This window comes from Mirounga angustirostris, unplaced genomic scaffold, assembly GCF_029215605.1.
Source record: "Mirounga angustirostris isolate CCGP_5_RB_7025 unplaced genomic scaffold, mMirAng1.0.hap1 SCAF_5, whole genome shotgun sequence".
Lineage (NCBI taxonomy): Eukaryota > Metazoa > Chordata > Mammalia > Carnivora > Phocidae > Mirounga > Mirounga angustirostris.
The window spans coordinates 103,182,364-103,207,856 of NW_026991713.1; the positions used below are offsets into that span (position 1 = coordinate 103,182,364).

At 52.8% G+C, this 25,493-nt stretch overlaps 1 protein-coding gene across 5 annotated transcripts; it reads left to right on the forward strand.

Annotated features, from left to right (window-relative positions):
- Window positions 1-2,263: 2,263 nt before the first annotated feature.
- IL17RA (interleukin 17 receptor A) lies at window positions 2,264-24,907 on the forward strand. 5 transcript variants are annotated; one of them, XM_045874124.3, is made up of 13 exons: window positions 2,264-2,533; window positions 11,502-11,526; window positions 12,249-12,395; window positions 13,364-13,476; window positions 14,769-14,895; window positions 16,472-16,519; window positions 16,626-16,789; window positions 17,426-17,509; window positions 17,896-17,980; window positions 18,722-18,733; window positions 19,002-19,103; window positions 21,451-21,492; window positions 22,075-24,907. In XM_045874124.3, exons 1-13 carry the CDS (start codon window positions 2,390-2,392, stop codon window positions 23,571-23,573), a joined length of 2,592 nt encoding a protein of 863 aa, XP_045730080.1. In that variant the 5' UTR covers window positions 2,264-2,389; the 3' UTR covers window positions 23,574-24,907. The 5 variants fall into 5 exon arrangements, with proteins under 5 accessions (XP_045730080.1, XP_064447828.1, XP_064447831.1 ...); XM_064591758.1 differs by lacking the exon at window positions 18,722-18,733; XM_064591761.1 differs by lacking the exon at window positions 18,722-18,733 and having other exon boundaries at window positions 17,896-17,964; window positions 18,974-19,103.
- Window positions 24,908-25,493: the final 586 nt, after the last annotated feature.

Sequence of the window (25,493 nt, forward strand, 5' to 3'; positions counted from 1 at the left end):
GGGAATGGATTTCTAGAACCTCAACATCTCTGTGGCCTCTTCCAAGAACTCAGCTGCCTGAGAAGGCGCCAGCTCCAAGGGGTCAGGTATGAGTGGTATCTTCTCCTTTCTCACCTCTTCTTCACACTTGCCCTTCTCCCACTTCCAAAAGAAGACCCCTCACCAGGCTTAGGGGTGTAAAAACCTCCTAGGCACTAAACCAAAGAATCTCCCCCAAATACTCGTGTCTAATGGGATTCTAATGACATCTTGTTTTCAAGTCAGGAGGGTTCCAAATGTTGCATTACCAAAACCAAAGGAGGACCCAGTCAAGTTGTCAGCTGCCAAACGATTGAAACTATTTGGTGGCAGATGGCTATGTGGTGTTTGGCATGTAACTCAGAAGGGGTTCAAAGAATTGAGTAACATGGTTATGACAAAACTAGTGTCATAATTATTTATGTAAATAAAGTTTTCAAGGCTTACATGTAAAATATTTTAAATGCTGAATGCAGTCCCATTCTATGAATAAGCAGTATTGGTCCACTGATACATGACGAAAAAAACCTTTCCTTTCGTAAGAAGTGAATTTCAAATAACAGTTTGTTACTATGTTTAATAGCTACTTATCAAAACTTGCATCATGCTTACATTATTTTGATCAATTATGCTTATAATTATGAAATCAGGACCTCGATTTCTAACTGACTGTTGAGGCCTTTCTCAATTCCTTGACTTTGGGCCTCTCGCAGGGCAGCTCACCGCAACCCAGAAAGAGGCTGAACAACAGAAGCCATGGTCTTTTTAGCCTAATCCTGTAAGTGACATCCTCTCACGTCACGTTTGTCTTATTCTATTGGTATTCTATTGCTGGAATCAAGGCAAGAGGCTCAGGCCACACTCAAGGGGAGGGAGATACAAAAGGATGTGACTACCAGGACGGGGGATCACAGGGGCCATCTCAGACGCTGCCCACTACAAATGTCAAATTTTAAGAACATTTATATCCTCTACATCTGTTTAAGTACAGGACGAAAAGTTTTAGGTGTCATCTTAAAAATGGGTGAGAGGATGCAGAGTTTTCCAGACTTCTTTTAGAAATAAACAAGTAAAGATGTTTGGAGACCACGGAGCTTGAGGCCTAATCGAGCCGGGGCCTGTCAGGTGGCGGGGTCTAGCAGAGGGTCGCCAGCGGGCCTTGGGCAGCGGGGAAGGGGCGGTGGCTGCTTGGGACAGTGAGAAAAGCCACCGCCCCAGACCTGGCCCCTCCATCCAGTCCGGGTGAGTGCGAAACGCAGGGAAAAGCCAAGCACGTCTAGATTCCGTGGGTGTCAAAGGTCAGGCGAGGCGATTAGACCTGAACGGGAAGAAAATGCGGGCGACGGTGGGTGTAGGGAAACTGAGGAAGGGGATACGAAGCAGTTTGCGAAAGGCGCATGTGCCAGGAGCGGGCAGGGTGAAACCCGGGAGGCCGAGGCTCGAAGCCGCAAGCCCGGGCTGGGGCCTGGAGGGAGCCAGGAGAGGGGAGACGCGCGTCCGACTTGGGATGGATGGTGGATGGTCTGGGGGTCCGGACGCGAGAGCATGCAGTCAGCTCTCGCTCCAGAGGATCATCGGTCGTCAGGACGGGAGACTAGGAGCTGGGATCACGGGGGCCGTCCGCCAGCAGACGTGGAGTAAGTCTCGGGAAATGCGGCGGTCTGGGGCGCTGTGGGCACGCAGAATAGTCCCAAACCGGGGGCCTGCCCCCCGGCAATCCAGTCTCGCAGAGTGGGCGCCAGCTGTGTGAGGAATGACTGCTCCCATTTCCTCCCCCGGGACCCAACCGAGAAAATGCGTCGGAGCCGGCAGCCGCCGGTGCTTGAGAAACGAAAGGAAAGCCAGGGAAAGCAGAGCCAGACCCCGGAGTGGCCAGGGGATGGGAATAGCGGGACAGGGACTACGAAAATGGACTTCCTTGGAGTCTCGAGCTGGGGCCTGACGTCCAGGGACCAAGAAGAAAGCCCAGAGAAGGCTGATCAGGGACGAGGGCAAAGCGGAAAGGGACTAAAGTCGCGCGCCGAGGCTCGCGGGTAAGAGCCAGGATGAAACTTGAGAACGGGAGGGGGCCCGAGAGCCAGGCGACCGCAGGGGCCGGGATGCCGGGAAACGGGCGCGCGGGCGCCGAGGCCCGGCCGAGGAGCGCGGGGAGGAGCGCGCCCCTGGACGCACGGCCGGAGGAGGGCCCAGCGCGGCGCCGGGTCCCGGGCCCAAGCCCTGCCCCTCGGCGGCCCGCCCCCTGGGAGGCTGTAAGCCGGAAGCCGGCGAAGAAGAGTCAACTCCGAGCTTCTTGGCGGAAGGGGAAGCCCAGGGCCGGTCCCCTGCAGTGCCCCGGCCTCGGGCTGCGAGCGCTCCGCGACAGTGCGGGGCCATGGGGACTCCGCGGCGCGGGCCACCCGTCCTCCCGGGGCCCCCGCTGGGGCGGCTGCTGCTGCCCCTGCTCCTGAGCGGGCTGGCCCCGGCTCGCGCCTCCCCGCGGCTCCTGGACCACCCGGCGCCAGTCTGCTCCCGGGAGGTGAGAGAGACCCCGACGCGCCCCGAGGATGCTGCGGGGGCGGGCGAGGTGCCCCGGGCCGGGAAGTCTGCGCTGGGGGGTCTCAGTGGGTCCGCGGCTCGGCCACAAAGAGTGGGCACGCTCGGGAGGATCCTCGGAGCGGTGGGAGTTGCGGGGTGGGCCGGAGAACAGAGCGAGTTTTCGGGGGAAAAGACCCGACCCGGCGTCCTGGGCAGGAGGCGGGAGCGCCGCCGCGGGGGCCTGCGGTTCGAGGAAGGAGGCGCGCGGCCGGCCAGAGAGGCGGAGCAGGGTCGGTTAGAAAGGGAGGTGGGGAGGGCCCTTCGGAGGAGCCAGGACTGGCCCGGAGCGGCCTCCACGCCGTGCGCCCCGCAAATCCCGGTGGTGCCAGGGCGGGCCCGGGAAACCCATCCGGACCTCGAGAGCTTCCCCTCAAAGGAGTCCCGCCAGCCCGCGGCATTCGGATCGGGGGCGACTGTGCGGAAGTCTGGGGCCCCGTCGGATCTTGGCCCCACTCCCCGGGAGGGACCCCGCGGTCCTAGAGCCTTGCGCGCGAGCCCGGACGGCCTGTGGGGGCTAAGGGCTCGGAGAGGTGAGACGAGGACAGTTGTGCCGAGGGCAGCCGGCCGACTCCGGGCGACACCTCTCCAGAGGGACGAAGCCCTGAGGACTGGGCAGAGGATTAAGACACCGCCTTTCCAGCTCCCACCACCACCACAACCACCCCTAGGGTCCAGTTTGTGCCTGTCAAGTAGTACCCCCGCTGTGCTCACAGGAAGTGACACACCCACCCCTTCGGTAGTGCCCTTTTGTGGAGGACCATCTTACGGGGAAAAAAACAAACAGCAAAACACTGTGCCCACCTCCACAACTTCTCTGCTGAAAGCTGCCCTCTCTCCTCCACTTTCTCTCTGGTTTCCTCAGCCCTCTCCCCTCCACCACTTCTGACCCAGTAACTGAGTCAGAGGATGTGAAACAACCAAGGAGATATTTCTCCTTATCTAATTTTGTGGAGGATTTGCCAAAAGAGGGCAGAGGATGAGTGACTATTTAGCAGGATTTTTTTTTTTTTTAATGTGAAAGATGTTGGGAAATGGTCTTGTAACTCCCACTTTTAGGCAAAGCAGGGGATATATGCTTAGCAGATCCCACAACTCGGTATAGAACTATTCTACCTAGAGAATTCGGTGTTCATTTTTTGATGGCCATTTGCCAAGTGCCTGCAAAATACAAGGCACTACTGTTGCTCTGAACTGAAACTATCAGGAAACACCCCTGGGACCCTAATGTCCAGCAACTTCAATCATCTAGGAGGGGAAAAGGCTTGACGGTGCTAACTGTGGTGCAAGACAGCCTGTAGCAAGTGCTCTTTGTGCAACCAGAGAGTGTACAGAATTCCAAGGAAAAGAAAAACTGTTTCCAGCTGGGATGTTCTTCATGGCAGATAAGGCATTTGGGCAACCCTGAGGGGTGGTGGGGCCTCCAAAACACCAGTGGTGGAGTAGTCCAGGTGGCGGAAAGGGGCTGGGCCAAGGCCCTTGGGTGGGCAGGAAAAGGTGTGTGGCTGCAGTGGAGGGTGTGTGTGGCAGGAAGTGAGAGAAGAAGCTAGAAAGGGAGGTAGGGACTCCATGGGAGCCTGGTGTGAGAGCTAGGCTGAGTGTATGACTTTAATTGCTCAGTGGGAAGCACTCCTGAAAGTCAGGAGCAGGGGCAGGGCTGGAGAGGGATACTTATTGGCCAGAGTTGTCTGCGATCTCCTACGTTCTTTCCCCCACCTTGCCTCTACCTACACACCTGGCTCACAACCCGCTCATCTCCATGGACAGGCAGCTTCCCTGCTTCATGGACTAGTCCCTTTAAAAAGAAAGAAACAAACTCTTCAGATTTCTCTGCCTCCATTGGTATTTCAGTGGATGCAGCATAATATAATGAGGGGAGGGAAGGCCACAAAATTAGCCTCAGAGCACCTGCATTTGCATCCTGACTTCACCACCTAGAATCTCTGCAAGCTTGAGCAGCTTAGGCTGCCTGCTCCTTCGCCTGGGTTTCCTCACTTCCACAAGAAACAGCTGATGAGCCATTGCAAAGTGTCCGAACCACTTTCCAGAATATATAAATGCCTATCCAAAGCCCGGTTGGATTGAGCACTCAGTGACTCTCCCAAGACAGACAGGAGCCTTCTGCAGACCTGTTCTGTTCTGCTACTAGCCCAGTGCTGCAAGCACAGGATGTGGGAGCTTGATAAGTATTTGTGGAATGAAAGTCAAAGGAATGAGTGAGTGAGTGAATGAACGAATGAGTGGTCGGCTCTGCTTGAAATGCAGTGATTACCTGAGACCAGGCATAGCACTGTTCCTGGCTTCCTGGGTTTAACACCTCAAAACCCAGATTACTCTTGAGTTCCCTACAGAAATCGATACTGGAGAAGCCATAAGTAATTTCATTTCCCTGACCTAAGCAGTCTCCCACCCCCAACCATTGGCCCTTCCCCCGGCCCGGGCTTTCTCACACGTCACCCACGTCACCCACAACTGCTAGGGAAGACAATGACTTGGATTTGGTCAGTTTGAGTGTTAACACACCGTTTTATGGACAGGATGTATGTTGTCTTACAAATTCTTTTTTTCTTTCCTGAGCACTTTGGGGTTTAGACTTGGGGCAGAACAAGGGTTAGATTTAACCCTTACCTTCCGGTTACCATTCCACTCTCCTTGTGTAAAAGGTGTTCTGGGGATGCTTTTACATGGTAGAGGCATCCTGGCAGTCAGGGCTGGGCTCGCTGCAATTAACACGTCCCTTGGCCATCATACCTTGCACCCTGCCCGCTCCCAACAGGCCTTCCCTCTAGAGACTGTAATATCAGATAGCAGCCAGCAGCACCCAGCAGGGCTGTGTAGGGGAGAGGCCATGCCGGGTCAGAAGACCTGGGCTCTGCGCTGGGCTTCCCCGCTCACCCACTGTGCAGCCCTGGGTCAGTCACTCCACTGTGAGGAGCCAGTGTTCTCCCGTACAAAAGATCCTCACCTGCCAGCGTTACGGGGAGAGCAGATTCCATGGAGGTAAAGCACCAGACTACGTGCGTTGTAGCTTCGGAAGGTGCCAGGGCATAACATTCACCTGTAGCTCTGTGCCAGGCACCATACGGGGGGTTCACCTGCACAGCTTCCCTCCACACTCACAGCAACCTGCCAGGCCACACCATTCACCCCTTCTAGAGAGGCTGGGTAATTGGCTACTGAGTGCTGGGCTGAGAATCCAAGCGGTACGTGACTTCAGAGCCCACCTTTCCTTACCAGGCACTTGGTCTTGTTCGTTGAGTGCACAGAGTTAGACACAGTGAAATAAATGTCTTCCTTTTAATCTTCACCAGTACAGACAGAGAATATTGGCCTACCTGCTGCAGGTGTCCTTTTTTTTTTTTTTTTTTTTTTTTTTTCATTTAGACAGTATAGCAGTGATTCAGAGCATGAATTCTGGAGCAGAACTGCATGGGTTTGAGTTCTGTGGGACCTTGGGCCACTTAACTGACCTCACTGTGTCTCAGTTTTTTCATCAGTAAAAATGGGATAATGGGGGGGGAGGCGCCTGGTGGCTCAGTCGGTTAAGCCTCGGACTCTTGATTTCAGCTCAGGTCATGATCTCAGGGTCTGAGATCGAGCCGCGCTTCGGGCTCTGCATTTAACATGGAATCTGCTTGCCCTCTTCCTCTGTCCCACCCACTGTGTGCACCTGCATGCACTCTCTCAAATAAATAAGATCTTTTAAAAAAAAATAAAAATAAAACCCAAACCGACAGATCCCTGTCCCAGCCCTCACCACTCCCTAAAACTGTTTCCCAAAGATGATCACTTACATATATTTTAGGTTTTTTTCCCCCTGGCATTTGCCTCCACATTTCTAAATGTACTTATATTGTTGTTCTTGACTTATCAATGTTCGATATTGCCTATTGACTCATAATAGATAAAAATTTAAATTTTTTACATTTCTCCCACATCACAATTTTAGTGAAATCCATCGTTCGTGTTTGTAACAAGTAAGTAATCACTGCTGAGGCCAGTAGGTGTACTTTGATTATATTCCTTTTCTGGTGTAATTCCTTTTCTCCTTCCGAGATGATAACTGCTTTAATTCTTCCATGATTTTCCATGTAACTAGTCAGTTTCTTCTGTCAGATTTGGCAGATGTTGTTTTCCCCAAACATCAGATATTCCATCGATTCCATTCCCTCTCCCCCCAGAGAACTCCCTCCTGAAACCCCGCGTTCTCCAGCTCCAGCCTGGACAGATCCCTGTCTAGGCCTGTGGCACAACTGTTGTGCTTGGTATCCGTCCTGGATCCTCTGTCTTCCCAGAGCCTGCCTCCCTCATTCTGCTGGAACATATCCGTCTGCAGTTTCCTAAGAAAATGGATAAGGATGTGAGGGAAATATATACACATATATACCCTCACACTTTTTATTAATTTGGCTGGGCATAAAAATCACAGGTTAAAGATAGTTTACCCTCAGAATTATGGAGGCATTGTTCTGTTGCCTTCTAGCAAGCAGTACAGATGCTGAGGAGGCCAGTGCCTTCCTGACTGTCTGTGTGTGGCACCCTACCTTCCCTCTTCTGGAAATATTTAGATCTTCTTATTCCTGGTATTCCAGAAGTTTCATGATGTTGGACCTTGTTCTGGGCCTTTTTTCCAGGCCGTTCAGGGAAACTTTTTAATTTGGAAGTATGTATCCTTTAGTTCTGGAGTGTTCTTCTTTGCTTTTTAATTTCTTCCCCTCTGTTTTCTATATAGTCTTCTTCTGGAAATCCAGTTAATCATACCTTGATTTCCTCACTGATTCTCTAAATAGTCATATATTTTCTCTCCTATTTCTGTGTCTGTTCATTCTACTTTCAGAGAAATTTCCTGAATTACAGCCTAGCCCTTCTATGGGGTATTTTATTTCCAAGGTTCATTTTTATTCTCTGCTTGCTCATTTTACCATATATCCTGTCCTTGTCAGTGTCCTCTCTTATCTCTTTGAAACTATTATAATTTTGTTTGTTTTGTTTTAATTTTATTCTGTTCCCAGCATTGTCTTATTTCCTCCAAGAGCATTTTTTTAAATTTTTATGTTTTGATCTATGTTTCATACAGGAAACCCTTCTTAAGTATCTGGTACTCTTTGGCTGTCTGAGAATATTTTTTTATAAAGATTTTATTTATTTATTTAAGAGAGAGAGAAAAAGAGAGAGCACAAGCAGGGGGAGCGGCAGGGCAGAGGGAGAAGCAGGCTCCCTGCTGAGCAAGGAGCCAGATGCAGGGCTTGATCCCAGGATGCTGGGATCATGACCCAAGCCCAAAGTAGACACTTAACCAACTGAGCCACCCAGGCGCCCCTGTCTGAGAATATTTTAAGAATGAGGTCCTGGGGCACCGTGACTTATTTGTTAAGCGTCTGCCTTCAGCTCAGGTCATGAACCCAAGGTTCTGGGATCGAGCCCCATGTCAGGCTCCCTGCTAGGCAGGAAGCCTGCTTCTCCCTCTCCCACTCCCCCTGCTTGTGTTCCCTCTCTCACTGTGTCTCTCTCTGTCAAATAAATAAATAAAATCTTAAAAAAAAAAAAAAAGAAGAATGAGGTCCTAATCATGATGAGCACTGAGTAATGTATGGAGTGTTGAATCACGATAGTGTACACCTAAAACTAATTTAACACTGTATGTTAACTATACTGAAATTAAAATGAAAAACTTAATAAAAAATTTTTTAGAAGAATAAGGTCCTAAAAAGCTGATTAAATACTCTGTGTAGGTAGGGCTTATTGACTTTACTGTAGGGGGTCAAGCTAATGGTGAACGTGCCCTATCAGTGGACTCTCAAATGTCAGAATCGGGAGGTCTTTTCCAGGGCTTGGCTGCCAGCGTTCTGAGATCAGAGCAGGGAAAGAGGTGAAGGTTCCAACATTCCCTATGTAGACCTTCACTGAACCGCACCCCCTTCAGCTCCTTTGTTTATACTACCTCCCCAGACACGTGATACCCCTAAGACCTGATGCTTTTTTTTTTATGTTCAGTTAGCCACTATATAGTACATAATTAGTCCTTGATGCAGTGTTCAGTGATTCATTAGTTAAGTATAAGACCTGATGCTTTAAAAGGTTCTGTTGGCTTCTTTCTTATTCTTTTCCCACTTGACCTGAGCCATTTGCCTACTCCTCCTTCCACTTTGGCTTTTAAAAATTTGTTCTCTGGGCACCTGGATGGTTCAGCAGTTGGGCGTCTGCCTTCAGCTCAGGTCATGATCCCACGGTCCTGGGATTGAGTCCCGCATCGGGCTCCCTGCTCAGCGGGGAGTCTGCTTCTCCCTCTGCCTGCAGCTCCCCCTGCTTGTGCTCTCTCTCTCTCTGTCAAATAAATAAATAAAATCTTTTTAAAAAATAAAATAAAAATAAAACTTCGTTATCGGGGCGCCTGGGTGGCTCAGTTGGTTAAGCGGCTGCCTTCGGCTCAGGTCATGATTGAGCTCCTTGCTCAGCGGGGAGCCTGCTTCTCCCTCTGCCTGTGGTGCCCTCTGCTTATGCTCTCGCTCTCTCTCTCTCACTCACTCAAATAGATAAATAAAATCTAAAAAAAAAAATGTTTTTTTAATTTGTTCACATCTTTTGTCCACTGATGTTTCTTTGTCCATGAAAATTTCTAAAAATGTTCTCTTTCCTAGAAGTTTCCTATGGTTTGGGGAGGGGGAGAAGATAATGTATGTATATGATCAACATGCCATGACCTCTAATGGAATGTGTTATTCGATATTTCACTGATATGCATATTTTTCTCTTCCATTTAAATCTTTTCCCCCTCATCTTCCCTCTCTCCATCTCTTCTGGTTCCATCCCTTTACCCCCAGTAACCCGTGTGTTAATGACCTGCTATATATCTGTCCAAATATTTTTATATGTTCATACAATTATATTCATCATATATAAATATATGGGGAGGGTTTTTTCATCACTTATTTCCATAGAAAATTGGATCATACGATAAGAAGTTCTTTGCTTATGTTTCTCACTCATCAACACATCTTAAGCATCACTCCAGGTCAATAGATATCTACATAACTAATTCTCTTTAATCTTTACATAATATTCCCTAGTAGGTAGCAGTTTCTTGTCCTCTGTGCCCCAGTCCTAGGAGTTTCTGGTGGGAGGAGAAATGAGCATGTGCATGGAAGTTAATCTCCTCACCGGCCAGGAAACAGAGTGACCGTAGAGTAAGCAGAGGCAGCTGGTGGGTCTTGTTGAACGCGTGAGGAGCGCCGCACAGGGTTTCGATGGCCCTGGGTGAGTGAGAATTCAGTGCCAGGAGCTGGACAGGACCCTAAGGGCTCATGAACTGGCATCCCAAAAGGTAGGGTATGGATGAAATGGCATGCTTAGAATACAGTCCTGTATCCGCTTTGTGAATGAACCCTGGTGGCCAAGCATCTTCTCCCATCTTTAACCCTGTCTCTCTGCTCCCTCTTGAGAGAAAGGCAGGTGCTGACCCCAACACCGGATTTACATGCATTTACCAAATCCCTCTGTTGTCCTGAAAATTGTATTCCTGGTCTGCTTCAACATCTGACTTTCTACTCCACATGATCGGTCCATTTTGCCAGACTGGGTAACTAGAAATACCTGAGCCTGAGTTCTTCCTTGCTCCAAAATCAAAGCCAAATCTGAGTATGTGGAGGTCACCCCTTTTAACAAAAGCTTCCATTTATTGAGTGCTTACTAAGTGCCAAGCTCGAAGGAAGGGCACCCAATAATTTGAGAGCAGCCATTATGCCCCAGACACTGGGCAAATATCATGTCATTGAGCAGGCAGTGACATAGTTCCCCAGGCACTGCAGCCAACAAAACTCCTCATCATGACTTCCCTAGGGCTGTTTAACAGCTGCCCGTTTAACAGTCCAGGGGCACTGTATTATTTTATTTAATTGTGTAATTAATACACAAATACCTTTCTGCTGTCTGAAACTTTTTGTAATACAGATATATTAGAAGCAGAAAGTGAAGGGCTCCCTTCCACACCGCCCTCACTACCAGCCCACTCCCTGCCCCAGGTTCTTTATATGTGTATCATTTAATTCCCACCAATGCTAGGAAGATAGTATTGGTAATTCTGATTTTACAGTTGAAGAAATCAAGGCCTCGCAATGTTTGGTATCTGGCCTAAAGTCACTTAGCTGGGAAGTGGTGGTAAGGTGACTCAGCTCCAAGGATGTGTGTATGTGTCTTCCAAAGTAGAGTCAGCTGGCCAAACTGAAGCCAGTGATTGCATTTCCTACTGTTTGTAATTAGGGCTTCTAAATCTGGCTCTCCAGAGCTCCTCTGGGTTAGAGAGTTCACACATATTACCAAAGTGGGAGGCAGCATAAGGTGACATTTGTGCTTCAGTTTTCTGATCTATAAAACGGGGCTGAGGGTAACACTTAGTCCTAAGTGTGTGTGAGGATTACTGAAATAATATGTCTGGTCACCCAGATCAGGGGCTGGCACCTATGGGAGCTTGTAGGGAGTTGGTGAATTTTCCATAGCTGACCCTGTCACAGGAGCTGTGGTTTTGTTCGCTTCTCTGGCCTTTGTTCACTGTTGTCCAGACCGGAGGTGGGAAGCCCCAGGGTATTTAGAGGGCTTTTCAGCGGGGTGCCCCAAAAGAGAACCCTCTCAGTATCTTTTAAAATGGGGAAGTTCCCAGCTGTTAACAGTTACTCAGAAAATGCCCTTTCCATTTTGTCATCCACTGGGCCCACTTGCCATCCTGTTTCTCCTTGGATGGGCAGGTTGGGTGAAGTGTGAGGAGACTATGATTCCCTGCCCCACGAACGGCCCCCAAAAGTGAGGGTGGTGCTGTGTACATTTTATTCTTGAGAATGAGCCAAGGGAAGCATGGGGAGCCTGGCTTGTGAATTACCCTTCCTTCACAGCTGTAATTACCTCCTTCCTTTCTTCCGCAGGGGCTAAACTGTGCAGTGAAGAATAGTAAGTGGTCTGTTTTTGTTCATCCTGTTGTTGCCTTGTTAATAAAGTGCTAACCTTGTGCCGCTGTCTGACAGGAGCGCTGCCCCTCCACCTAGGCTCCAGATGGGGGTGACAGCCTTCAGCAGGAGGGATCCTTGAGAATCCAGGCTGTGTGCACCTGCGTTTCCTATCAAGAATATCCATTATGCGAAAGTGAGGAAGTGAGACACAGAATTGTCATTTAGGTTTTGAAAACATTGTCTGGGGTGCTGCCCTGGTGGGTCTACAATACGATTTGATTTGCCAGAGCTTGTCACTGGAAAGTGAGAGACATCTGTGATGTTGATCCTGTTTTGTGTTTTAATTCAAGAAGGAGGCACATACTTCAAGTGTCTGTGCTAATTAGGGATGAGCCCTGGCATATAATATAAATCAACTTTTATCACTACCCCATCCTTCCTGTGCCCCGTTTCACTGCTTTATCGCAAAACCAAGTTTCATGCTTTGTCTCCTGTCCTAAAATGCCCTTTAGACTTCAGAGATTTGCAGGGACTCAGACAAGCTGGAGAAGAAAGGGGCAGGGTGGCAGAGCCAGCCGAGGGTCACAGGCCCCTGTGTGTGTACGATTGCGCTCTCTGGAGCCACTGCTGGGGCATCTTGCTTGCATGCCTCATTCTTCTTCAGCTTCTTCAGGTTCTTACAGAGCGTGGGGGGTCTCTGATTCCTGCATTTTCTGGCTCCAGGTACCTGCCTGGATGACAGCTGGATCCACCCTCGAAATCTGACCCCTTCATCCCCCAAAGATGTCCAGGTCCACCTGGACTTTGCCCAGACCCAGCATGGAGACCTACTGCCTATAGCTCGCATTGGGTGGACCCTGCAGACAGACGGTGAGTGGGCGTGGGGGGGGCGGGGCCTGAGAGGTTCTACCCTCCTCCCAGTGAGTCCACACAACAGACCACCGGCTCTCCCACCAGACTCAGAATGGGGCTCCTGGTCCAGTCCTCAGACACGAGGGCCCAGATTTCATGCTGAAAGCCTCCATCATTTCATGCAGTAAATGAGTACTTTTTTAGTGTTTTAGATATTAACCCATGATGGTGTCTTCTCAACCCACCATCCCTCCTTCAGCCTAAAATCCTTATCACCCCAGAGAAGAAAGTCAAGTGGTTCATTCTCTGACTGTGGTACCAAATATTTATTGGAAAATGGTAACACATTGGCCAGTGTGCTTTTTCCCTTAATTTAGGGGCAGGCATTTTTTTTTTTTTTTTAAGTAATCTCCACACCTAACGTGGGGCTCAGACTCATGACCCCAAGATCAAGAGTCACGTGCTCCACCTACTGAGCCAGCCAGGTGCCCCTAGGGGCTAGCATTTTTTAAGACAACACTCCCCCCGCCAAAACCTCTTCAGGGATAGAGAGTTGTATGACAGAATCAGGAAGATTGGGGTTAACAAGAACCAGCCCCACATTTGTGACCAGGGCCCGGGAGAGGTCGTCCTCCTTATAAGTCTCCAGCCCCTGGTGCCTACCCGAGCCTATCCAAGGATGGGGACGGCCAGGTTTGACACCCAGGCCATGTTGTCAACATCCTGGCCACAAATCTGCACAGCCTTTGCCTCTGGCCCAGTGTAAAGTTTCACTTGTCCTTGCCCAGCTGGGAAGTAACCTCTGCAAGGCCGTCGGCTCCACCAGGCCCAAGAGTGAGCTGCAGGGAGCAGGAAGTGGAGGGTTAGGTACAGTGAACAGATTTTCTTTTAAGAGTGAGTAAGCATAACAGACAGGGAAGTTCCACGCCCAGCGGTTTGTCTTTGTTGACCTGCCTCTGTTCATCTCTTCTCCCTCCAACCTGCAGCCAGCATCCTCTTCCTGGAGGGTGCAGAGTTATCTGTCCTGCAGCTGAGCACCAACGAACGCTTGTGTGTCAAGTTTGAGTTTCTGTCCAAACTGCAGCATCATCGCAAGCGGGTAAGCAGCCGGCTCCAGAACGCATTGCATTCTCTACTGATAGCGAGGAGCAGAAAGTGTTTTTGAAGACTTCCCAGACGTGCCCACCCCTACTTTTGCTCCCAACTTTCCCTAGTTGTTCAGCGTAAAGAAATTTGAGTGGAAGGCCTTGCACAGCCCCACTCCTGTTCTCTTCCTGTGTGACCGAGGCTAATGTGGGGCCTGCCTCCAGGAAAGAGCAGCTTTGCCCAGACCCGGGAACTGCAGTGGCTGGGGCACAAGCGGGGGAGTTCTGCAGCAGTTTCCATTTATTTTGCTGCTCGCTGCCCGATGGTAAAAGGTTGATTCTCATTTAGTGTGTTTAAAGCATTGGTTCACAGAGTGTGGTCCCAGGGCCGGCAGCATGGGCATGCCCTGCAAACCGGTTCGAAATGCAGAAGTTAGGGCCCCACCCCTGACTTCCAGAATCAGAAATGCTGAGGCTGGGGCCCAGCAGTCGGTGTTGAACCAGCCTACCAGGTGATTCTGGGGCAAGCTCCAGTCTGAACACTTGCCAGTTGAAATCTGCAAAAGTGCCTGTTTGCAGATCTCCCACAAACGCAAGCAGCCAAGACAGTTCCCTTCCCCTGTATTTAATGAGGACCCCCAAACTTGACTGCTGGCTGGATGGTGAGGCCCAGGTGCCTAGATCAACTTAGAAGCAAAGGACCGCACACCCTCATCCACCCCCACACTAATTAGAATGGAAGTTGGAATCAGTATGTGTCATCTGCACCATCCAGAAAATATCCTCACACTTTCTGGAATCTCTGCAACAGAGGTGACTGCAGGCGCACGCTGGGTGGGGATCTGTAGCCCTCCCTCTGCACTTTTGTGCTCCAGAACATTCTCAAGAGATCCCGACTTTCCCATTTAAGGAGGAAGAGTCACTTAACAAAGGGTTTTTAGCAGCCTCTTGTGCGCTAGCTCGCTCACTAGCCCGCAGCCCCCCGGCCGGCTCCCTCACCCCCTCATTCTGGAGTCTGAGAGCGCCCACCAGGGAGGAGGACTGTTTCGGCTTTCCCCAGATTCTCTGACATATGACACTACTGTCTACTGATGACGCCAGATCTAGGTTTTTTAGGTAGAGCGAAGACCAGAGGAAATCAAGAGCAGAGACCCACCTCCCTCTGATTTTGGATCTTGCTGTGGTGGTTTTCCTCCCCTGTTTCTCGGACCTTTCGGGGGCGGGTGGGGGTGGAGTTCTCTGGCACACACCGCTGGGTGAGAGGAGTGTGTGACCTGTCCAACCTCCCCTTCCTCCCTCTCTTCAGTGGCATTTTACCTTCAGCCACTTTGTGGTAGAACCCGGCCAGGAGTATGAGGTGACCGTTCACCACCTGCCCAAACCCATCCCTGACGGGGACCCAAATCACCAGTCCAAGAACTTCCCCGTGCCTGGTAAGAGCGCCCTCCCAAGCCATTCCTTTCACCACTCGGCTCTTCCTGTTCAAGAAGAAACCAGCAGGTGGCTCAGACATCAGCCTCTCACTCAGCTGGGCCATCCATGGCTGCCATTGTCAGCACGTGGTACCTACAGAATGAACAGATGCCACGACTGGGGACCTCCTGCCCAGGAAACGTCGGGAAGACAAGCCGCTCCATGAGAGTTTTAACCCCCGCTTCGAGCCTCATCCCAGCCCTCATCACCTTGCTCTGCACCAAATGTCTTTTTTCATTCCCCACCTGCCCTGCCTGGTTCTTCACTTTTTACCACATATCCTACCTGCATTTATCTGCCACCATCCCATGTGCGACACCATCTCCTCTTCCCCCTCGGGTCCATCCTGCCTAGGAAAGACCTCTGGGCTTATCTTCTAAAATGTCGTTTGATGTCTGTGCACCTTCTAGTTCTCTGTCCTCTCAGCATCTCAGCCACAACCTACATTTCTCATTGTTCAAAGCCGACTACGTCTGGAGCCCCAGCCCCCTTGAGGACAGGGTCTGGGGCTTACACCCATACATGCAAGCTCCTGAACCTCCCATTGCCTTGCCTGTAGTAGGCAGTTCAGAAGAATGCTTGTTAAGGATGATGACAGCCTTCACACACACACACACACACACACACACACACACAGAGATGCACACACACACAATCTGCTTACCCTGCTTTTATTTTTCTTCACGTTACCCATCACTCCCTTACACATTATCATGATATTTTTGTGACGTTACATTATACTGTTTGTTTTCTTTGGTCTCTTCTACTGGAATGTGCTCTCCAGAGGGCAGGGACTCTCCCTTATTCACCACTGTATCTCTAGTGCCTAAACCAGTGCCTGAAACAGGTCGGATGTTCATAAGTGCTTGTCAAATGAGTGAACAGCCTCCCCAGGCCCTTCCCTTGTTCCTACAGTAGACTAACTCAGTCCCTGTCACAGCGGTTCACACCTGTCACATATCTTCTTAAAAGTGAAAATGTTACAGGCAAGGCCACTGGGGAAGGGAAGTCAGGAAGATGTCTATGGAGCAGTGGTCCTCAGGGCAGTCCCTAAGCCAGTGGCATCCTTGAATTACCTGGAAGCTTGTTAGAAATGCAGGTTTTCATGGACCCTCCCCAGACCGACTGCGTCCAGAAACTACCCAGGGTGATGCACAGGAAAGTTCGAGAAACACTGCTGTGAAGGAACAAAGTACTTCTGCCCCTGTCACGAGTCAGAGGCAACCTGCAGAGAAGGCTGGGGGCGGGCGAGAGGGTGGGGGGAGGAACTAGGGTAGGCCGAGACTCTCAGCAAGCTTGGGAGTTGAGTCTGGAAGGTTCTGTGAGAGACGAGGGAGGACACAAGCAGGTCAACCCTCAGTTCTGTGGGGCCTCTGGCCCTTGGTAGCAGTTCACTCCTGGAACTTGGTTTGACGGGGCCATCTTTGAACAGACTCCCCAAAAGGAAAGAGGTGGTTGTCCCTGGTGTCAGGAGTCTGGAAGAGCAAACTTTCTAAGACAGAGGCTTAGTGGTTTCCCCTTTTTCCGGGTTGGCAGGCTGCGAGGACCCCAGGATGAGGATGACCACGCCGTGTGTGAGCTCAGGTAACCACAGCCAGCGGCCTTGCTGGGGGAGCTTTACTCAGGTGCACACACATGCATGCGTGCACACCCTCCCCTCACTCCCAACCCGTGTCTGTGCCCTGGGCAGGCAGCCTGTGGGACCCCAACATCATGGCAGAGACCCTGGAAGCCCAGCAGCTGCGGGTGAGCTTCACCCTGTGGAACGAGTCTACCCCTTACCAGATCCTGCTGACCAGTTTTCCACACACTGAGAACCAGAGCTGCTTCCATCATGTCCTCATGGTGCCTGAGGTAAGGCCGTCACTGTCCCGAGCCCTCTCGTGTAGCTGTACGCCCTCTCGCCAAGCTTCAAGCCACCCAGTACTGTGCTTGGTTGATCCCAGTTCTGTGCTGCTCGGCTCTTTGTCTTTCCTTCTGATATGTGGTTGGTGTAGAGTCGGGTCTGTGGTGGATCTTTCCTTTGGCTCCATTGTGTAGTTGATCTCTGCCCTGCTCACCTCCCCCATCCTCTCAGATCCTCCTTCCACACAGTACCCCTGGTTCTCTTTGCTTTGTTTTTTTATCCCACCTGTTCCAAAAAGGACCTGAAGAGTTTTAAAATGTGGTATTAAGACAAAGGGGAAATAAAGATGAGGAAACAAGATAAAGCCAGGGTGGGGTTACTATGGAAAATGTGTGTCATGCCATTGGCTGTGAACACAGATGTGTCCCCACGATCCCCAGCAGCCGAAGCAAAGAGAGAAAAACCAGTCACTAGATGTGCTCCTGAATCAACAATGAGCCAGTTGCCATAGGGAACTTTTCCGGAAACCCGGAAAGCCTTCCTCGGGCGCGCTGGACAGCAATGGCCGTGTTCCCGGCAGCCGCCTTAGCGCGGCGGCAAGCTCATGCCCGTCCAGCCTGACCCCCCCTCCCACCTCCCTGCAGCCCGCACTCGAGGACGTCCACCGGCGGGCCAACGTCACGCTCACCCTGTCAGACCAGAACTGGTGCTGCCGCCACCGAGTGCAGGTGGGTGCGGATGGCGCCGCCAGGTGTGGGAGCACGTGCACAGACGGGCCCTCCGCCTAGAGGGGCCAAGTAGGGGAGGCCGGCAGCTCAAGGACTCGTGCTCTCTCCGAGGACCTGGCACCCCGACCCCCTGGGGCTCCCTGCCTGGGGAGGCCTTCTCTCTGCCTTCCCCAGCCCCGTACTCCCGGCCTCCCCTGGCAGGGCTTCTTGGCGCCCGGGAGCCGATGGGCGAGCTGCCTGGCAGGCCCGTGGGCGTCCCGGAGCTGCCGGCCAGGCTCTGCTCCCTCCAGGAGCCTCTGCTGGCAAGAGCGTACTCGCCGAGGGCCCGAGCCTCCCCACCCAGTGTCTCAGCGGCCCGCTGTCCCCCGCTTTCTCTGTGCCCCCAGATCCAGCCCTTCTTCAGTAGCTGTCTCAACGACTGTCTCAGACACTCCATAAGCCTCCCCTGTCCAGAAATTCCAGAGGCTCCAGGTAGGGGGTGTATGGCTGCTCTGGGGTGTTTTCGGGGATGAGAGTGAAGGAAGGCCAGCACCTTGAGCTGAGCCCTGACCTGGTGCTGAGGGTGGGGGCGGGCTTTAATTTTACTTGGAGTTATTCAGGCCTGCAATGTGGGGCCGTAGAGACACTCCTGGATTGGACTCCTGACTCAGCCTTTCATTAGCTATGTAGCCATGGGCAAAATACATAACCTTTCTGATCCTGAACTTCTGTGACTGAAGAACTGGGGATCGTCCTTGTCCGAGAGTTTCAGTATGGACCACGAAGTGCTTTACCATGTCCGCTTTTAATCCCCACGGATTGTGACTCCTGGTGCCATGAAGTAGAGTTTCCCTCCCGCAGTTTGTAGATGAGGAAATAGAGGCACAGAGATGCTCAGTAATTTGTCCAAGATCACACACCAGGGAAGTGGCAGAGCTGCCCGTCCCTGCCCACTCCCCGCTCCGCGGCCCACCACCCACAAAGAAGCCGCCGCAGCCTGAGCCACAGCCTTTACATGGGCCTGGAGGAGGATCTGGCCTCCCAGGTGGGAGTTGGGGCATCTCTTAGCAGGCCGGCAGCTCGGGTGTTTCCTGTAGATGTCATTAAGTTGAGCGGGTGTCTGGAGCGCTCAGGGTAGGGCCGACGTCACCAGCAGGCCCCCATGGGTGTCAGCGTTGGGTTTTGTGATTACTGCTGATAACGAATACTATTTTCCCTTTGTTCTCATTGCAGTCTCGGTTGCAGGTAAGGCCAGCAGTCCTTCCTGTCGTGCTGCAGGAGTTCCCAGGGGCCCTTCCTCAGGAGCCACATGAGAAGTCCCTGACTGAGCCTCGCCTGGAGCCAGGCAGACAAGGCTGAACTGGGAGGCCAGCCCGGGGGTGGAGGTCACCAGCATGTCATGGCACAGGCCAGAGACGACAGCCCAGGGGCTGGGCAGCGGGGCTGGAGGAGCTCGGGGCTGGCAGAGTAGTTCTCCTCCGCCACATCACTCATGCTGTTCCACTTCCCACAGACTACATACCCCTGTGGGTGTACGGGTTCATCACGGGCATCTCCATCCTGCTGGTGGGTTCTGTCATCCTGCTGATCGTCTGCATGACCTGGAGGCTACCCGGTAAGGGGCATCATGGGGTTTGCCCCTCTGTTCCTCTCTTTCTTCCCATGCCTTCCTCTTCCCACTCCAGTCTCTGCAAGGCTGCACTCAGAGGGCACCCTGCAGTCCCAGGCCCCCCATCCCAAGTGAAGTACTGACATCGTCTCTCTTTGGCCACGGCAGGCTCCCTCGTCAGGAACTCAGCCTGCGGGAAGGCTGAACTGGGCTCAGACCCCCAGCTCCACTGCTTACTCCCTGGGCACATTACTTCATTCTCTGAGCCTCGGGTACCTCTTTTATAAAAAGGAAATTATAAAGATACCCATATAAAATGAATATAAAGATTACATGAAAACGTATATGACTTCTTAGCCTTGAGCCTGGTGCATATTTGCTCAACATATGTTAGCCACAATTATGTTTATTGCTACCAAAATTAATAAAACAAACTGGTTGGAAGGAGCTAAGGTAGGGTTTCCCTGCCTCAGACATCAGCCAGACAGGTGGGAGAACCTGAATGAGCCCATCCTGCAGCCCCCAGACGCGTACATCTGTCGGGGAGAACAGCAAGGGACAGCACGATGTGATAGAGAAGGCTCTGGATGGGCCCAGAACACACGGATGCAGCTCCCAGCTCCACCTCCCTGCTTTGCAGGCGTAGGCAGCTTGCTGAACAAACCCTAGATTGGGTTTTGTCTTCTGTGAACTGGGATAATGACCCCTCCCTCCCAAGGTTGTGGTGCAGATTGAATGGGCTAGCCATGGAAGGCACTAGCCAGCGGGTGCTGGGAGGTGGCAGCTCCTGTCCCTGTCGCCCTCTCTGGCCAGGTTCTGAGCAGGAGAGCACATGGGCCTCCGGGTGAGGGGCTCAGCCTTCCCCTGCCCCTCCGCAGCCCCACGCCCTTTCTTCAGTGGTCTGAGAGCTGTTTCCACACTTACAAGGCTCATCAGGATTAAGTATTAATCATTATTAATTCTTGTGTGATGGGGAGACCACCACAGCAGGCCCTGGAAGACCCACCGTGAGGGCACTTCTCCACAGGATTGTTTCAGGGTCAGATAAGTTAACATCTCCGTGAGTGCTTTAAAGATTGATTGATTGGGGGGGTGGGGGGGCGGCACAGAAGGAAAGGGAAGAGAAAGAGAAAGAATCTCAAGCGGACTCCCCGCTGAGCGCCAAGCCCCACATGGGGCTCCATCTCATGACCTGAGCCGAAACCAAGAGTCGGACACTTAACCGACTGAGCCACCCAGGCGCCCCCGTGAGTGCTTTATAAACTGTAAAGCTCTCCATAGATGCCAGGGAGGCTTTTTGCTTCATTTCTGTTATTGCATTTCTGACCTTCTATTGAAGTGTGCCCCACACCATGGGGTGAAGGAAAGGACACTTGTTCGACTATATTTGGTAGTTCTGGGAAAAGGCCCAAGAGGTGGGAATTGAAATTCTGGTTCAAAAAGTCTTCCTTGGGGCACCTGGGTGGCTTAGTCGGATAAACGTCTGCCTTCAGCTCAGGTCATGATCCTGGAGTTCCTGGATCGAGTCCCGCATCGGGCTCCCTGCTCAGCAGGGAGTCTGCTTCTCCCTCTGACCCTCCCCCCTCTCGTGCTCTCTCTCTCATTCTCTCTCTCTCAAATAAATAAATCTTTAAAAAAAAAAAAGTCTTCCTTGGCCACGCATAGGTTCCGTGCGTCCTGCCATGTCACCAAGGAGCTGACTCATGCACCACAGTTCCCTTCTTTATATCTCTGGGGGACCAGTTGCTTAAGAATGTTGTTTCCCTTTCTCACCTCAGAAATAGCAGGAGGAAATGTTGTAAACGGGCCTGGTGGGGGCTGCTTCTGGAGATGTGTTGTAAGCCTCTTGCAAGGACGCGTCTGGGGAAGAGCTTTCCCTGCCGTGGGGCGTTTCCTCAGGAGTGGCCAGACGGGGGGGAGGAAAGGAACCATTGCTAGAACGAGGGACATGGGGTCACCATGCTGGGGGTCCTGGCTGGGTCAGTGCTGCAGAATATTCGTGACCCCAGCTGACTACGTACAATGTACCAGACACTTCACAGATACAATCTCATTTAATCCCTGCTGCCCAGACCCCTTTTACAGAGGAAGAAACTGAGTTTCGGAGACCTTAGTAACTTTCCCAGATCTCACAGCTGTTGATGGCAGATCTCAGAGTCACACTGAGCGGCTCCTCACAGCCTGGTGTCCTGTGAAGGTCCTGAAGCATCTGGCAACTGCTTCTTCCGACTGCCCTCCCTGACCGTCTGTCCTGGGTCAGGGGTGGGACGGCACTCCTTCAGATGCCCCTGGGAATTGGTCCCTATTTCTCTTCCAAAAGAGCTGCTCCAGTGTTTTCCTTTTTTTCTTTCAGGGTCTCATCGTGAAAAATATGGCAATGACACCAAATACACAGGTCAGTATTTCCTGGTGTGGGTGGGCTGGGTTCGGTGAGTGTTGCTGTCAAAGGCGTGATGGAAGGTTCTCTTGAGACACGGGTGGGTTGCCTTCTGCAGTTTAACTCCTGACTTCCTTCAGGAGACCTCAGCTTGGAGGACCCACCTTCCAGGACCCCTACACAGAGGGGACCACAAATGGCAAGGCTGGGTTACCATTTTTTAAATCACTTGGACAAGGAAAGGAAGGGAAGGGTACCATCTTTGATGAAAAGAGGTCCTACCTATAACAGATATTTGTATTCCGTAGGGAGGCCTTTGTGCCTTTTTTGCATTTTAATTACAATAATTAAAGTACAGGCTCAAGGCCAGATAGGAATCTTGAGAAAGAAATGCACTCTCCCAGAAGGCACCACATGGTGATTCTTTTCAGGCAGCCAGAACGGGTGAAAGAGCAACATCTGGCTTATTCCAAGCCCTCGGTTGCATTACTTAGACTAGGGAACCAGTGTCTGCCTGGTCCAGACGCCCCCTGGGCTGTCTGAGGATCAGCCCAGGCGCACACCCAAACCTGGGGGCCTGGCTTTCCTTGTTTCCCTCAGATGTCCTGCCTGAGACCAGCCTGACCCCTCCACCGCTGAAGCCCAGGAAGGTCTGGATTGTCTACTCTGCCGACCATCCTCTCTACGTGGACGTGGTGCTGAAGTTCGCCCAGTTCCTGCTCACTGTCTGTGGCACCGAAGTGGCCCTCGACCTGCTAGAGGAGCAGGTCATCTCAGAGGTGGGGGTCATGACCTGGGTGGGCCGCCAGAAGCAGGAGATGGTGGAGACCAACTCCAAGATCATCGTCCTGTGCTCCCGAGGCACCCGGGCCAAGTGGCAGGCCATCCTCGGCTGGGAGGAGCCGGCTGTCCAGCTCCGGTGTGACCGCTGGAAGCCCGCGGGCGACCTTTTCACCGCAGCCATGAACATGATCCTACCAGACTTCAAGAAGCCAGCCTGCTTCGGCACCTACATCGTCTGCTACTTCCGTGACATCAGCAGTGAGAGTGATATCCCCGACCTCTTCAACATCACTTCCAGGTACCCACTCATGGACAGGTTTGAGGAAGTTTACTTCCGGATCCAGGACCTGGAGATGTTTGAACCTGGCCGGATGCACCGCGTTGGGGAGCTCACAGGTGAGAACTACCTGCAGAACCCGAGCGGCTGGCAGCTCAAGGAGGCTGTGGAGAGGTTCCGGGAGTGGCAGGTCCAGTGCCCAGACTGGTTTGAGCGTGAGAACCTTTGCTCAGCGGATGACCAGGACCTCCTGTCCCTGGACGAAGAGGTGTTTGAAGAGCCCCTGCTGCCGCCAGGAAGAGGGATCATCAAGCAGAAACCCCTGGTGCATGAACCCATCTCTGAAGGCTGCCTGGTGGGAGATCTGCTTGTCGGTGAGGAAGGAAGAGGACTCTCAAGGCTGGAACCTCAACTCCAGCCCCAAGGAGAGCTGGCGGCCCAGGCCTTCCAAACCTCAGTGCTCCCAGTGGACGAGGTCCCTTCAGCTCAGGCCGTGGAACCCGTCCCTCCGGCCATTGAGAGCACAGCGGGCCGGCTGGCCGTGGTGGGGAGAGACGAGGCCTGCCCGCTGTTGGAGGGCTTCGGCCTGCGGCGGAACAGTGTCCTCTGCCTCCCCGTGGACTCAGAGGCCCCGCCTCTCTGCAGCACCCCTATGGCATCCCCCAGCTATGTCCCAGAAGACGTAAGGGAGCAGCTCAAAGGCTTGATGTTCTCACTCTTCCAGCAGAGTCTGAGCTGCCGGGCCCAGGAGGGCTGGGACAGAGCAGCAGTGGCCCTCAAAGACCTCTGCACGCCCTACGAGGGGGAGCAGCGGCAGTCCGTGCAGTCCGACCAGGGCTATATCTCCAGGAGCTCCCCGCAGCCCCCTGAAGGACTTATGGAAATGGAGGAAGAGGAAGAAGAGCAGGACCTGGGGACATCGGCCAAGCAGCTCTCTCCTGAGGACCTAGAGAGCCTGAGAAGCCTCCAGAGATGGCTCTTCTTCCAAGAGCTTCAGAAGAACTCCGGCTGGGACGGTGTGGAGCCGGAGGAGCCCTAGGGCCTCCCTGACCCCAGGGTGTTAGGGAAGGAAGGTGTGCGTACACGAGCGTACACGTGTCTGTATATATGCATATGTTCCTGTGTGAAGGGTTTGCCTCTAAATGTAGACCACTTGAGCCCTGCGCATCGCCCTGAATTTTCTTTCTCTGACCCTGTGGTCATGTTCTGTCTCAGCAAGAATCCGCAGCCCATCCCTAGGAGCCAGTGACAGAGCGTCCTTGAGCCTCCATCATGCAGTCATTCGGTCATCCAGCATTTATTTTGCATCTCTCATGTGCCAAGCATCTGAGATAAAAAGAAAATTGCACAGGGACCCTGGCCACCAAGGGGCTTAACATCTGGTGGGAGCAACAGATTAGCAAACAGGATGGTCCTGTGCGATGGACAGGCTTGGTAGAGGTCTGCCCAGGGCTGTGAAAGTACACAGAAGGAGCAGCTGGGCCCAGAGACCGTGGTTGGAGAGGGCAGCAGTCCCTGGGGTGGGGGCAGCGTGTGGGGTGAGGGGGCAACCGGAGCCCAGGCTGCAGAAGGGCTTGTGGGCCAGGCTGGGGGGTTGGGACATCAGCCCGGCGCCCTGGCATTCCTTTGATAGGGTGAGCTGCTGCCCTGCAGAGGAGGGGCCTGAGGACCAAACATACCCGAAAGCCACCTCAGACCGTCTTTGGAAAGAGACAGGATAGAAATGTGTGATGAGAACCTTAAGAGCATTCAGCAGGGAGAAAAGCCTGGAATCCTGAGCTCCCATTTTGGCCCTCAGTCAGTGGGAGAGCCACCGCAGAGGAGTCTTCCGGGGCCGCATGGCCAGGCCCCTGGGCAGCAGCACCCCGCCGAGCTCAGGAGGCCCTGGAGCTGGGGGCCCAAGCCTGAGTGTGAGATACGGAGGGCGCCCGGCAGGGTAGGCAGAGGGGCGCAGGGCGGAAGTGGGAGGCACGCAGGGCCCAGCAGGCCTCTCTGGGGGGGAGGGGAAAACGGGCCACTCTGTACCTAAAAGTCTGAGGTTCAAAGACCGTATTCGAGGAGAGATGCTAAGGTTTAGGGCCCGAAGACATTGTGCCTGAAGTGCCTTCTTGGGAGGAACTGAAGGCTTCTGGCTGTCTGGGGTCCCGGCGAGTGCACTGGGATGCCGTCTGCCCCTGGACTCGGGTGAGCTCATTGCCTGGACTCGAGCCCTCAGCTGGCGCTGAGCTCCAGTGAAGGGGTGAGGACTCAGGCAGGTAATGGGAAACCGTCACAGGTTGTGTGTGTGTGGTTGTGTGTGTGACACACACGTGCGTCATGTGCACAGAAGGGAGATGGTCAATAAAAGAAAAGATTTGTCCACTCTGGGAAGAACGCCCGGTAGTTCTGTTGAGTCACGTGTTGCTACAGGTCGAGTGCCTGGCTGTGAGTCCTTTCAGTCGTGTGATTTCCCCGAGCAGCCGCAGGGGCAACGGGTCGAAGGCCCGGACACAGCCCCACAGCAGTGAAGGACCGGGGAGACAGAGCCGCTGAGATACACGGGGTGTCTGTGTCTCCCCCCCGCAAATACTTGACACCTCATCCTCAGTGTGGCAGTAGCGGAGGTACAGGCGATCAGGTCGTGAGGAGGCAGCCCCAGAGAGCTCCGTGCACCCCCTGCCTCGTGAGGGCGCGGCGAGATGGTCGTCTGTGAGCCGGGCCGCAAGCTCCCTAGTCTTGGACTTGCCAGCCGCTGGAGCTGTGAGCAGTGTGTGTGTAAGCCGCCCGGTCTGGGGTGGTCTGTGCCCTCAGCCCTCCCAGGCGGGGACAGCAAGAAAGGGAGCTGCGCCCTCCCGGCCACCAGCCTCTCAGGCTCCGTCTCCCCTCCAGTTGGCTAGCAGTGGGCGTCCCCAGGGCCAGATGCCCACCAAGCTTTCTGTGACCCAGCTTCCAGGAAGCACTTACTCAATGTCCAGAGTGT